We start from the raw sequence: 14541 nt of genomic DNA, 5'->3' as shown, positions 1-14541 counted from the left end.
GCCACACACAAAAAAACACTACTACTACTACTAATAATAATAATAAATTATTCAGCTCCCCTCAGAACATGGAAATACTCAGTAAAGTACAAGTACCTCAAAATTGTACTTAAGTTCAGTACTTGAGTAAATGTACTTAGTTACTTTCCACCACTGAGTACATGTTATACGGTTGTGTTTTTCTAAGCATTCTTTACTGCTCCTGTTGGAATAAAATAATTGTTGATTATTTTAATAATGAATAACTATAATAATTATTTAACTGTAAAGTAGTAATGTGTTTTTGAAACCTTCACTTCTTTGATGTTTGATGGAACTGACTGGACGTGACACCACAGATCAACCCAGCCACCACTGATCTAACCACAGATCAACCCAGCCACCACTGATCTAACCACAGATCAACCCAGCCACCACTCATCTAACCACAGATCAACCCAGCCACACTGATCTAACGTGTCTCTGAGGTTTAGAAAAGCGCTCTAGAAATAAAATGTATTATTATTATTTTGAAAGGTGTGACCGGAAGCTGTCTGCTCACATCCGGTGAACTTGAGGCAGGTGTTGAGTTCAAACCGGCTCAATCTGCAGTTAACGAGATGACCGAGATGACGGAACCGACGGAACCGGGAGGAAACACCGACCTCAGCGGATCCGAGGAGCCGGTAACGGAACGGCTTCTATTAACGACTAACACCAGAGATATCACCGATACCTGCGAGCTAACGGCGAGCTAACACTGCTAACACTGCTAGCTATGCTAACACTGCTAACTATGCTAGCTATGCTAACACTGCTAACTATGCTAACACTGCTAACACTGCTAACACTGCTAACTATGCTAGCTATGCTAACACTGCTAACACTGCTAACTATGCTAGCTATGCTAACTATGCTAACACTGCTAACTATGCTAGCTATGCTAACAGCGAGCTAACTATGCTAACGTCACCTGTATCTGGCTGGTTTACCTGTAGTTCACCTGCTGACTGTAGAATGTGTGTTTGTGTTTGTTCAGGTTGAGTCCATCACTGATGAATCTGCCCTCAGAGAAGCTTTTGAAAACACTTTGGAGATCTCACAGGTATAAAGTTAATATTTAATTATATTTTATAGTTTTGATGCCATTAGAACACAAACAGTATAAAGTTAATATTTAATTATATTTTATAGTTTTGATGCCAGTAGAACACAAACAGTATAAAGTTAATATTTAATTATATTTTATAGTTTTGATGCCATTAGAACACAAACAGTATAAAGTTAATATTTAATTATATTTTATAGTTTTGATGCCATTAGAACACAAACAGTATAAAGTTAATATTTAATTATATTTTATAGTTTTGATGCCATTAGAACACAAACAGTATAAAGTTTATATTTAATTATATTTTATAGTTTTGATGCCAGTAGAACACAAACAGTATAAAGTTTATATTTAATTATATTTTATAGTTTTGATGCCATTAGAACACAAACAGTATAAAGTTTATATTTAATTATATTTTATAGTTTTGATGCCAGTAGAACACAAACAGTATAAAGTTTATATTTAATTATATTTTATAGTTTTGATGCCAGTAGAACACAAACAGTATAAAGTTTATATTTAATTATATTTTATAGTTTTGATGCCAGTAGAACACAAACAGTATAAAGTTAATATTTAATTATATTTTATAGTTTTGATGCCATTAGAACACAAACAGTATAAAGTTAATATTTAATTATATTTTATAGTTTTGATGCCATTAGAACACAAACAGTATAAAGTTTATATTTAATTATATTTTATAGTTTTGATGCCAGTAGAACACAAACAGTATAAAGTTTATATTTAATTATATTTTATAGTTTTGATGCCATTAGAACACAAACAGTATAAAGTTTATATTTAATTATATTTTATAGTTTTGATGCCAGTAGAACACAAACAGTATAAAGTTTATATTTAATTATATTTTATAGTTTTGATGCCATTAGAACACAAACAGTATAAAGTTTATATTTAATTATATTTTATAGTTTTGATGCCATTAGAACACAAACAGTATAAAGTTTATATTTAATTATATTTTATAGTTTTGATGCCAGTAGAACACAAACAGTATAAAGTTTATATTTAATTATATTTTATAGTTTTGATGCCAGTAGAACACAAACAGTATAAAGTTTATATTTAATTATATTTTATAGTTTGATGCCATTAGAACACAAACAGTATAAAGTTTATATTTAATTATATTTTATAGTTTTGATGCCAGTAGAACACAAACAGTATAAAGTTTATATTTAATTATATTTTATAGTTTTGATGCCATTAGAACACAAACAGTATAAAGTTTATATTTAATTATATTTTATAGTTTTGATGCCAGTAGAACACAAACAGTATAAAGTTTATATTTAATTATATTTTATAGTTTTGATGCCATTAGAACACAAACAGTATAAAGTTTATATTTAATTATATTTTATAGTTTTGATGCCAGTAGAACACAAACAGTATAAAGTTTATATTTAATTATATTTTATAGTTTTGATGCCATTAGAACACAAACAGTATAAAGTTTATATTTAATTATATTTTATAGTTTTGATGCCATTAGAACACAAACAGTATAAAGTTTATATTTAATTATATTTTATAGTTTTGATGCCAGTAGAACACAAACAGTATAAAGTTAATATTTAATTATATTTTATAGTTTTGATGCCATTAGAACACAAACAGTATAAAGTTTATATTTAATTATATTTTATAGTTTTGATGCCATTAGAACACAAACAGTATAAAGTTTATATTTAATTATATTTTATAGTTTTGATGCCATTAGAACACAAACAGTATAAAGTTTATATTTAATTATATTTTATAGTTTTGATGCCAGTAGAACACAAACAGTATAAAGTTTATATTTTCTGTAATGTAAATTACAGGTGTTACATGTCAATGTTTTTTTCGTTGTGTTGTCAAACAATCCACCAAACTCCTTTTAAAAATCTTGATAATTTAAAATGAATATAATACTTATTTATAATCATCCACACCTGATAGAAAATAACCAAAGTTCGTTTACAAATCAGTTTGGTCTGCTGGTAAATTTGGCATGTAGAAAATTAACAAATCAACACTTGACTTCAGCACAGTCTACAGTTAGTTAGTCAGTCTGTATTTAGTCAGTCTGTAGTTAGTTAGTCTGTATTTAGTCAGTCTACAGTCAGTCAGTCAGTCTACAGTTAGTCAGTCTGTAGTTAGTTAGTCAGTCTGTATTTAGTTAGTCTGTAGTTAGTCTGTATTTAGTCAGTCTACAGTCAGTCAGTCTGTCTACAGTTAGTCAGTCTGTAGTTAGTCAGTCAGTCTACAGTTAGTCAGTCTGTAGTTAGTTAGTCAGTCTGTATTTAGTCAGTCTGTAGTTAGTTAGTCAGTCTGTATTTAGTCAGTCAGTCTACAGTTAGTCAGTCTGTAGTTAGTCAGTCAGTCTACAGTTAGTCAGTCTGTAGTTAGTCAGTCAGTCTACAGTCAGTCAGTCTACAGTTAGTTAGTCAATCTGTATTTAGTTAGTCAGTCTGTATTTAGTCAGTCTGTAGTTAGTTAGTCAGTCTGTAGTTAGTCAGTCTACAGTCAGTCTGTATTTAGTTAGTCAGTCTGTAGTTAGTTAGTCAGTCTGTAGTTAGTTAGTCAGTCTACAGTTAGTCAGTCTGTAGTTAGTCAGTCTGTAGTTAGTTAGTCAGTCTGTAGTTAGTCAGTCAGTCTACAGTTAGTCAGTCTGTAGTTAGTCAGTCTGTAGTTAGTTAGTCAGTCTGTAGTTAGTCAGTCAGTCTACAGTTAGTCAGTCTGTAGTTAGTCAGTCAGTCTACAGTTAGTCAGTCTGTAGTTAGTCAGTCTGTAGTTAGTTAGTCAGTCTGTAGTTAGTCAGTCAGTCTACAGTTAGTCAGTCTGTAGTTAGTTAGTCAGTCTGTAGTTAGTCAGTCAGTCTACAGTTAGTCAGTCTGTAGTTAGTTAGTCAGTCTGTAGTTAGTCAGTCAGTCTACAGTTAGTCAGTCTGTAGTTAGTCAGTCAGTCTGTAGTTAGTCAGTCAGTCTACAGTCAGTCAGTCTACAGTTAGTCAGTCTGTATTTAGTTAGTCTGTAGTTAGTTAGTTAATCTGTAGTTACTTAGTCAGTCTGTATTTAGTCAGTCTGTAGTTAGTTAGTCAGTCTACAGTTAGTCAGTCTGTATTTAGTTAGTCAGTCTGTATTTAGTCAGTCTGTAGTTAGTCAGTCTGTAGTTAGTTAGTCAGTCTACAGTTAGTCAGTCTGTAGTTAGTCAGTCTGTAGTTAGTTAGTCAGTCTGTAGTTAGTTAGTCAATCTACAGTTAGTCAGTCTGTGGTTAGTCAGTCAGTCTGTAGTTAGTCAGTCTGTATTTAGTCAGTCTGTAGTTAGTCAGTCTGTAGTTAGTCAGTCTAGTTAGTCAGTCTACAGTTAGTCAGTCTGCAGTTAGCCAGTCTGTATTTAGTCAGTCTGTAGTGAGTTAGTCTGTATTTAGTCAGTCTACAGTTAGTCAGTCTGTAGTTAGTTAGTCAGTCTGTATTTAGTCAGTCTGTAGTTAGTCAGTCTGTAGTTAGTCAGTCTGTATTTAGTCAGTCTGTAGTTAGTCAGTCTGTATTTAGTCAGTCTGTAGTTAGTCAGTCTGTAGTTAGTCAGTCTAGTTAGTCAGTCTACAGTTAGTCAGTCTGTAGTTAGCCAGTCTGTATTTAGTCAGTCTGTAGTGAGTTAGTCTGTATTTAGTCAGTCTACAGTTAGTCAGTCTGTAGTTAGTTAGTCAGTCTGTATTTAGTCAGTCTGTAGTTAGTCAGTCTGTATTTAGTCAGTCTGTATTTAGTCAGTCTGTAGTTAGTCAGTCTGTAGTTAGTCAGTCTGTATTTAGTCAGTCTGTAGTTAGTCAGTCTACAGTTAGTCAGTCTGTAGTTAGTTAGTCAGTCTGTAGTTAGTCAGTCTGTAGTTAGTCAGTCTGTATTTAGTCAGTCTGTAGTTAGTCAGTCTGTAGTTAGTCAGTCTAGTTAGTCAGTCTACAGTTAGTCAGTCTGTAGTTAGCCAGTCTGTATTTAGTCAGTCTGTAGTGAGTTAGTCTGTATTTAGTCAGTCTACAGTTAGTCAGTCTGTAGTTAGTTAGTCAGTCTGTATTTAGTCAGTCTGTAGTTAGTCAGTCTGTATTTAGTCAGTCTGTATTTAGTCAGTCTGTAGTTAGTCAGTCTGTAGTTAGTCAGTCTGTATTTAGTCAGTCTGTAGTTAGTCAGTCTACAGTTAGTCAGTCTGTAGTTAGTTAGTCAGTCTGTAGTTAGTCAGTCTGTAGTTAGTCAGTCTGTATTTAGTCAGTCTGTAGTTAGTCAGTCTGTATTTAGTCAGTCTGTATTTAGTCAGTCTGTATTTAGTCAGTCTGTAGTTAGTCAGTCTGTATTTAGTCAGTCTGTAGTTAGTCAGTCTGTATTTAGTCAGTCTGTAGTTAGTCAGTCTGTAGTTAGTCAGTCTGTAGTTAGTCAGTCTGTATTTAGTCAGTCTGTAGTTAGTCAGTCTGTAGTTAGTCAGTCTGTAGTTAAAAGCAATGTGTTTTAGTAGAAGACTGCTGAAATGATTGCGGTTCAGGAGCTAAAGCTGGACATTTGAATGCAAAGTTGAAGATTAGTTATATCAATCATTAATAATGTTTAAAACTCGGTTCCACCAAATGAACACTTTGGCCCACGAGCATGAAAGCACAAACTTGGCAAATGTGTGAATGGAGTCTGGTGGGTCTTGTTCTTTCACCTCAGTACATATACAGTGAGATACAGTGATGTTTGTGTGATTCTGGATTGTGTGCAGGATGTTGAACCGACAGAATCTGCAGCTTCAGAGGCGACGGACAGCAGAGAGAAGGTGGAAGAGGAAGATAGACAGCAGGACGGAGAGACAGACAGACAGCAGGACGGAGAGACAGATGGACAGACGGTCCATCCACCTGCAGCTGAATCCTCCAGTACAGAGTCAAAGGTAAAGACCTCCCAGACGGGTCAGAGCGGGTTTATAGAACCAGTTTTAATATGAAAAACTGGACTAACATGATAACAAGGAAACTTCTTTGATAAATAAAGAATCTGGTTTTGTAGAAATTGTTTATTTATTAAAGGTATCGACTAAATAGTTTTAGTATCAGTAGTTAGACTCAGCTATCGTCTCTCTACTAGTATAAATCTATGTAGATAGAACCCAGTGTGATTGCAAGAACATGTCTCTCTCTGTCCGTCAGTGGGCGGTGGGCGCTCGGTGTCGGGCGGTGTGGTCGGAGGACGGGCGCGTGTATCCAGCGACGGTGGTGTCTCTGGACGGCGAGCGCTGCAGAGTCCGTTTCAACGGCTACGGCAACCAGGAGGACGTCGAACTGAGCTCGCTCAAAAGTCCAGACGCTGCTGCTCCACAAACACAGAGACAAAACTCTACGGTGAGAATTTACCACACAGCATGAAAACCTTCCCTTAACTTCCACCTTATTTAAAAATGAGTTAGTCGGGCGCCTGGTTAGCTCAGTTGGTAGAGCGGGCGCCCATGTAACAGGACTCAGTCCTGACCGCGGTGGCCCGGGTTCGAATCCGGCCTGTGGCCCTTTCCGCATGTCATCCACTCTCTCTCTCTCTCCCCCTTTCCAAGACTCTATCCACTGTCCTGTCAATACAAACAAATGCTAAAAATGCCCCCAAAAAATAACTTAAAAAAAATAAATAAATGAGTTAGTTAATGGGTTTCTGTCGTGCTTTTCATGGTGATTTTAAGGTGTTTTCACCTTTTAAAACCTCTTAAACCACAAAAAAATTCTGTACTACTTGTCACGCGGTGACACCGAAGGCCATGGGATACGGTCAAAAGCTCTGGTTGGGGAATATAAAGCTAGTAAGAGAGCCTTGAGTTCAGCATATTTTACCTCAGATGTTTTCCCAAAATCAAGAATGAGTATCCATAATTCAACTTTAAACATACTTGAATGTATGAAAATGTATTATTTAATCCATTAACCACCCTTCTAAAATAAAACACCTTAAATACCTTCATTTACCAAAAAACAAACCTTAAAACACACCAAATAGTCTGGAAGTCATCCACGAATTTATAACTTTAAAAGAGTCTCAAAAAAGAATTCAAAAGCTTCAGATAATGTTTTACTTTAAAGCTTTTGTGGTTCATTTTTGGTCCGTTTTGCAGCGTTTAAAAAAACTTGTGAAATCGACCCAGTTCGTGTGAAAACGTCCTTTAATGGATTATTAAAATGCCTCATTTGATTTTAATGTTATCACTAAAAACATCCCATGCAGAAAACCATGAAACATTAAAACTTACATATTAGATGAATTGCTTATCTATTAATTAATTGAATGCTGCAACATTTATTTATTTATTAATTAAATTTGTGCCTTAATTTAAATAAGTGAGTGCCGACATGTTCTCCTGGCTCTGAGCTGATTATACTGTAGATTTAAACATTAACATATTATTTGCTGAACTATGAAGCCTTTTGTAAAAAACTTGATATCATGATAATTTAATTTAAATCAACGGACCCCCTGGTGGTCCCCGGACCTCACTTTGAGAACCCCTGGTTTACATGAGCCGTATTAAATCGACGGTATAGTCCTATAATAGAGGAATGTTAGTGAGTAACGTCCGTACTCGGTGTCTGGTTGCGGTCTTGTGTATCAGGAGTGGAGACCCGGTTCCCGGTGTCGGGCCGTCTACTCGGAGGACAGTCTGGTTTACCCGGCGGTCATTCTGTGGGTCAAAGGTCAACGCTGCTGCATTCGCTTCGACGACTACAACAACGAGGAGGAACAGGACGTCGGTAACCTGCTGCACCTCGACGAGCTCCACGGACCCAGCAGAGCCACTGCAGCCAAGGTAAACACCTGGACCTGGACCTGGTTCTGGACCTGGACCGGGTCTCAAACCTTCTGACTAAAATGTGTCTGTAGAATCAAAAAGTGTCAGATTCATAATCGTGTTGGCTTCTTCTTTGATCTGAAGGTTCCTGATTTAAATCATTTTAGACTGATTTTATTCCGTTCTCATTGATTTGAATCACGATTTATTTATTTTACTTATTTATTTTCAGGGATGCAATGATACCGATACCGGTATCGGGTCCGATACTCATGTACTCGTAACCGCAAAACGACTCCGATACAACGGCTCCGATACCACTTCACATGGTGCGCCCGACCCCGCTGGGCCGGGATCCCACCTCAGCCGGCGCGCACCGGCCCTCACTTTCATTGCTCCACGGGGTTTTGCTTGCACCCTCTGACTCGCGTGTGTGTTAGACTCCTTGGTCCGTGTTTCAAGACGGGTCGTGTGGGTTGCAGACATCGCCGCAGACCCCTGGCGCCTTTTACGTGGGCCGAGCCCTGATCTGGCGTCACGACGCGGTCGGGGCGCACTGAGGACAGTCCGCCCCGATCGACAGTCGCACCGGGAGCAGGGGGCCCCGTCCCTCCCCGGCGGGGAGAGAGGGCGCAGCGAGCCCTTTGTTCACGGTGCGGCGAGGTCCAGGCGGGGAGTGCTGTAAAGCTGCGGCCGCGAGCCACCTTCACCCCGAGCCTTTCCAAACCGACCCTGAGCCGGTGGCGGCGTACCGCCTCGTATGCGGGACTCCCCAGCCTGCCGTGTGTCGCTCACACCCTCCAGCTGGCTGTTAACGAGGGTCTCTAGGCTCAGAGAAGTACTCGTATCGGTACTCGGTATCGGAGAGTACCCAGATGGAAGTACTTGTACTGAATAAAGTGGTATCGGTGCATCCGAGGTTATTTTGACCGTGATCTGAAACCAGATCAGCTCAGAGTCGTTCATAACTTTAGATTTAAACTCTGACATGTTCTGTTTTGTTTTGTTGGTCCTGCAGGGCAGCAACTGGAAGTCCAGTGGAACCAGCAGTAACCTGGACTGGAAGAGGAGGAGAGAGGAGAACCAGGGGGAGAGAGGAGGAGGAGGAGGAGGAGGAGGAGGAGGAGGAGGGAGGAGAAGAGAGGAGAACCAAGGGGACAGAGGAGGAGGAGAGAGGAGGTCAGCGCGGAGAGATGAAGAGCAGAACTCCTCCTGGGTGAGTCTTCCTCAGTGCTGATGGTGGTTCATCCTCATGGTGCCTCCTGCTGGTCAACCGTGGGTGTTGCATTCATACGACAGCATTAAATCCACCCAGAGACCCAGAGAGGTCTGGCTCTGTTACAGTTTTTCTCGATTGTTTACACACATTTTCTGAAAGCATGCCTCATACTCTCAGAACTCTACACACAAATCAAAAAACACACACACAATGGGCAAAACCCCTCAATTCTCCTGCAAAATGAAACTTTACATTCAAAACAATGTTATTTCTTCTCAAAATGGTATTTTGTTTTCAAATGACACACACACACCATCATATGAATAGACATTTATAAGAACCAGTTGAACACTGATGTGCTCAATGTAAAACACTATGATGAATGGAAAACACTTCTTCTCCATTCATCATAATGACTTAGGGCTTTTTTTTGTTCAGTGTTACACTTACTACAGACAGTACATACATAAGTGTGTTGTAAAATATTTTAGAATATTGTTTTTATACTCAGAACACACAAATACACGGTAACAAATATATTTTATTTTCCCCACAAAAACAATGTACACAGTGTACATCCCAACCAACACAAAGTTGCACATACAGTGGTCTACATACAAAACAACAGAAGAATTTACTGTATACAGTTACAGTAAAAAAACTATGCTGCATCCTCTCTTCTGTTTCGGTCTGGCCACAGCACCTCATCCACATCACAAGCAATGTTTTCCCTGGCCAAGCAGCGGGGGAAATATCGCTTAGCATGTCGAATCCAGCCATGAAAAGCATCAACTGATTGCTAATTGTAACACTGTGTGACAGGTGTTTGCCCATGTGATGAGTCAGTGTGCATAGTAGGGCAATTGACTTTAGAATTTTGAATGACAGTGTGTTTCCTTGTGAAAACGAGATTTTCTTCATGAAAATTGTGCCAAATGCAGAGAATTGTGTGTAGTGTTTTGAAAAAAGTGTGTTTTAGAACTGCAATTTGAGTGTAAAGCAGGAATTGTGCTTGTAGTTTAGCAGAATTGGTTCAGGGGGTTGGTGCATGAGTTACATGTTGTGGTCATTGTGTGTCAAGTACCAGTATTTGTGTGTAAACAATTGAGAAAAACTGTAATATACACTATGTTCTTTACAGACGATGTTTAACCTCAGACTAATATACAGAGTGGAGACCAGTCGACTCCCGTTTAACCCTCTGAGAGCCACAATAGAGCTGTTTTACTGTTCTTTAGGGGGTCCAGGGGGTCTTTAGGGGGTCCAGGAGGTCTTTAGGGGGTCCAGGGGGTCTTTAGGGGAAGATAGCAGGTCAACAGTCGATGTCACATAGAAGTGGTGTACATCATCTGAAAGCTGGAAGCTGGAGATTAATCTGAGATGCAGCTCAGCTCTGAGGGTCAAGTTGTTCTAGTCATTAATCCAGTAGTATCTGATGGTCATCCTCATGCTCTATTACGTCTCAGACGTTGTTGGGTTGATTCCATTTGTTCCACAGATTTGGTGCTAAATTTAACCATTTTTTAACCACTGGAGAATTGATAAAAATGATCAATAATCCTCCAGAATACCACATTAAGACACCAAGACCTTGAGGAACACCAGAGAAGAAGACATGCTGGGATTTGGGATCAAAAACTTTTGACATTTTGGAGATTTCTGCATTTTTCGGCGATTGGATGGCGAACACTGGTGTTGTGTTGCTCTGCTCAGAAACTTCCTTATTGATCAATCTAGCTAGGAAAGCCATCCATCCTCTGAATGCTCTAGGTCTCTAGTCTGATCCATCCATCCTCTGAATGCTCTAGGTCTCTAGTTTGATCCATCCATCCTCTGAATGCTCTAGGTCTCTAGTCTGATCCATCCATCCTCTGAATGCTCTAGGTCTCTAGTTTGATCCATCCATCCTCTGAATGCTCTAGGTCTCTAGTCTGATCCATCCATCCTCTGAATGCTCTAGGTCTCTAGTCTGATCCATCCATCCTCTGAATGCTCTAGGTCTCTAGTGATGATGGTATGTTTGTCAGCAGGTGAAAGAGAAAGCCAGTAATCAGAGTAAAGTGGAGAAAGAAGCAGAAGAGAAGAAGAGAGGAGACCAACAGGCAGAGAAACCAACCAATCACAGCTTCTCTTTCTTCCCTCCCTTTCCTCCTCCTCCTCGTCAGTCGAGCTCAGAGGTAAAACTGACCCTTTAATATTTAATGTATTTATTAATTACTGATATTCAGTCTCACACACTCTCTCTCTCTCTCTCTCTCTATCTCTCTCTCTCTCTCTCTCTCTAGCTCTCTCTCTCTCTCTCTCTCTCTCTCGCTCTCTCTCTCTCTCTCTCTCTCCCCAGGACCCCGTGTCCTTCATCTCTCCTCCTACTCCTCCTCCTCCTCTCTGCTCGTTTGCTGGCAGCTCTGCAGGCGTGGACTCCTCCTCCAGCATGTTGATGCTGTGGTACATGTGTGGCTTCCACACCGGCAGCTACATGGTCAGTAACACCTTTAAAACCCTCTGTAAACACAACAGACCTGAGACCAGAGGCCTGGACTACGAAGCCAGTTCAACATACCCAGGGTATCTTCTCCTTATCTGGCTTCACTAACCCGTACAGGAGCGTTAACTTAGCAGCTACGATGCTGCGTTCACTGTCTCCAGTTCACCGTCCGGGAGCGTTAACTTAGCAGCTACGATGCTGCGTTCACTGTCTCCAGTTCACCGTCCGGGAGCGTTAACCTAGCAGCTACGATGCTGCGTTCACTGTCCCCAGTTCACCGTCCGGGAGCGTTAACCTAGCAGCTACGATGCTGCGTTCACTGTCCCCAGTTCATGAAACACGTTCAGCTGCTGCCACCGCCCACAGCAGGACATCACTTTGCTCCCGTGAATCAGCGCTGTAACCCGTGACGTCACATACCCGGTACAGTAGGAGTCTTCATGTGTTTAACCCGGGTCAGATAACCAGGTTCACACATTCACACCAACAACAAACTGGTTCTCTGGAGTTTACAAGTTGTTGATACAGTTTTATATTACTGTCAGTCTGTTAGCAGGTCACATGGTCTCTGACCGGATGTCTGCTGATGTGTTTCAGGCTCAGCAGGGGTTCAAGTCTAACTCCAAAGACTGAAGTAAGAACTACACACAGAACTACACACACCTGTACACACAGGTACACACACAGGTACACACACCTGTACACACACCTGTACACACACCTGTACACACATCTGTACACACACAGGTACACACACAGGTACACACACAGGTACATCCTGTATTTATCCTGAGTTTACACAGTGATTCATAGAAAAGGTAAAAATTAGGAGGAACACTTTTTGCTGGTTCGTCCTCCTCAGCCAATGAAAACTGTCATATGATGTCATCTGTGGCCGGATGATGTCATAGTGATGTCATCAGACTACAGACCTCTAACGTACAGTCTGGTGTGGAGTTTGAGAGATTTATCAGACCGGCAGGCAAAGAGACGAAACTCCGCGGTCGCCATTTTGGACTGAAAACTCTTTGTAGTTGTATTATTTATTATTATTATTATTATAGAATAGAAATAATGTAGTTTTACTTTTGTACGTCTCTTTTTTGTAGGCGGACGTTTTACTGGCGTCACTTTCAGTCCAAAATGGCGGACGCGTAGCTCTGCTGCTGGGCGCTGATGTCGACATAGAACCAACTATTGACTTTCACTTCTCAGCGATATATATATATATATATATATGTTCTTTGAGGGAGGCTCTAATGAAATCCAGGTGCATTATGGGAAATGTAGGATCCAGTGTTTTGGGACTAAAAGTCTGCTGCTCATTGTTATATTTAATATTTATTTCTTCTGCTTTAGAGCCAGAGAGCATTGTGGGACGAGGTGCAGCCGGGAAGATCCTCTTTGTTTTCCTTTCAAAGTGAACATTATTTATTTATTTAGTTTATTTTAAAGCTCATCTTATTTGTTCTTAGTTGGATGTTTCCGTGCTGCAGGAACGGAGACGGTCGCAGCATGTAGAGACTGTTTGTGTTCAGTTAAAGAGACGTTTGGATGTTTGTGTTTGGTTCTGTTGACGGGTTCGGGGTTCGGTCGGTGAATCACTGGAGACTGTTAGAAAATGAAATGAAGATATTTGGAGGAAAAAAGTATTTTGTTATTAAAAACATAACTGCATCTTCCTCTTTATGTCTTCGTCTATAAACTGGGATCAATATTTAAAGGGGATGTATTTCCTCTCCTCCTCCTGATGATAGGGTCGGTTTGAACTTTGACTCCCGGCTGAGTTAAACAGCTGTTTGATCTGTTTGATAAACGATGACCTCGTCAGTCAGGAGTCAAACTGTGAGGAACGTATTACAGCTTCTTATGTGCTTTGACGTAAACGGTGACACTCGGAGACCCTGAAGCGTCACGCCACTTCCTGTCAGTCTGAGGCCGCCGTCTTAAAGGAACATCCCCCTAAAACTCTGCAGCTCTGTCGGAACGTGACGTCACTCACATCCAGCTGTTCTCTAGAAAACGTGACGTCGCATCCAGCTGTTCTATAGAAAACGTGACGTCACATCCAGCTGTTCTATAGAAAACGTGACGTCACATCCAGCTGTTCTCTAGAAAACATGACGTCGCATCCAGCTGTTCTATAGAAAACGTGACGTCACATCCAGCTGTTCTCTAGAAAACGTGACGTTGCATCCAGCTGTTCTATAGAAAACATGACGTCACATCCAGCTGTTCTATAGAAAACGTGACGTCGCATCCAGCTGTTCTATAGAAAACATGACGTCGCATCCAGCTGTTCTATAGAAAACGTGACGTCGCATCCAGCTGTTCTATAGAAAACGTGACGTCACATCCAGCTGTTCTCTAGAAAACGTGACGTCACATCCAGCTGTTCTATAGAAAACATGACGTCACATCCAGCTGTTCTATAGAAAACGTGACGTCACATCCAGCTGTTCTCTAAAAAACGTGACGTCACATCCAGCTGTTCTATAGAAAACGTGACGTCACATCCAGCTGTTCTATAGAAAACATGACGTTGCATCCAGCTGTTCTATAGAAAACGTGACGTCGCATCCAGCTGTTCTCTAGAAAACGTGACGTCACATCCAGCTGTTCTATAGAAAACGTGACGTCACATCCAGCTGTTCTATAGAAAACGTGACGTCACATCCAGCTGTTCTCTAAAAAACGTGACGTCACATCCAGCTGTTCTCTAAAAAACGTGACGTCACATCCAGCTGTTCTCTAGAAAACGTGACGTCACATCCAGCTGTTCTCTAGAAAACGTGATGTCACATCCAGCTGTTCTCTAGAAAACGTGATGTCACATCCAGCTGTTCTATAGAAAACATGACGTCACATCCAGCTGTTCTCTAGAAAACGTGACCTCACAACCAGCTGATCTCTAAAAAACGTGACGTCGCATCCAGCTGTTCTCTA

The 14541-nt window shown here is 40.1% G+C and overlaps 1 protein-coding gene across 3 annotated transcripts; it reads left to right on the top strand.

Annotated features, from left to right (window-relative positions):
- The first annotated feature begins 448 nt into the window (after positions 1-448).
- On the top strand, positions 449-13277 carry LOC119488960 (survival motor neuron protein-like). 3 transcript variants are annotated; one of them, XM_037771028.1, is made up of 10 exons: positions 494-665; positions 1019-1084; positions 5849-6016; positions 6273-6464; positions 7715-7909; positions 8910-9107; positions 11141-11287; positions 11452-11589; positions 12193-12229; positions 12955-13277. In XM_037771028.1, the coding sequence occupies exons 1-9, from the start codon at positions 600-602 to the stop codon at positions 12226-12228; spliced, it is 1206 nt and encodes a 401-aa protein (XP_037626956.1). In that variant the 5' UTR covers positions 494-599; the 3' UTR covers position 12229; positions 12955-13277. The 3 variants fall into 3 exon arrangements, with proteins under 3 accessions (XP_037626957.1, XP_037626956.1, XP_037626955.1); XM_037771027.1 differs by having other exon boundaries at positions 11138-11287; XM_037771029.1 differs by lacking the exon at positions 7715-7909 and having other exon boundaries at positions 449-665; positions 11138-11287.
- Positions 13278-14541: the final 1264 nt, after the last annotated feature.

This window comes from Sebastes umbrosus, chromosome 5 (assembly GCF_015220745.1).
Source record: "Sebastes umbrosus isolate fSebUmb1 chromosome 5, fSebUmb1.pri, whole genome shotgun sequence".
Taxonomy (NCBI): Eukaryota; Metazoa; Chordata; class Actinopteri; order Perciformes; family Sebastidae; genus Sebastes; species Sebastes umbrosus.
Note: the sequence above shows the minus strand (reverse complement) of the source record. Positions and strands in the feature narration are given on the sequence as shown.

Excerpts from the sequence above, each read along its gene's own strand:
- LOC119488960 (XM_037771027.1), top strand. The coding sequence starts at position 600 with ATGACCGAGATGACGGAACCGACGGAACCGGGAGGAAACACCGACCTC. Across the intron at positions 6,465-7,714 it reads CACAGAGACAAAACTCTACG|GAGTGGAGACCCGGTTCCCG; the intron begins GTGAGAATTTAC and ends CTTGTGTATCAG. Across the intron at positions 7,910-8,909 it reads GCAGAGCCACTGCAGCCAAG|GGCAGCAACTGGAAGTCCAG; the intron begins GTAAACACCTGG and ends TTGGTCCTGCAG.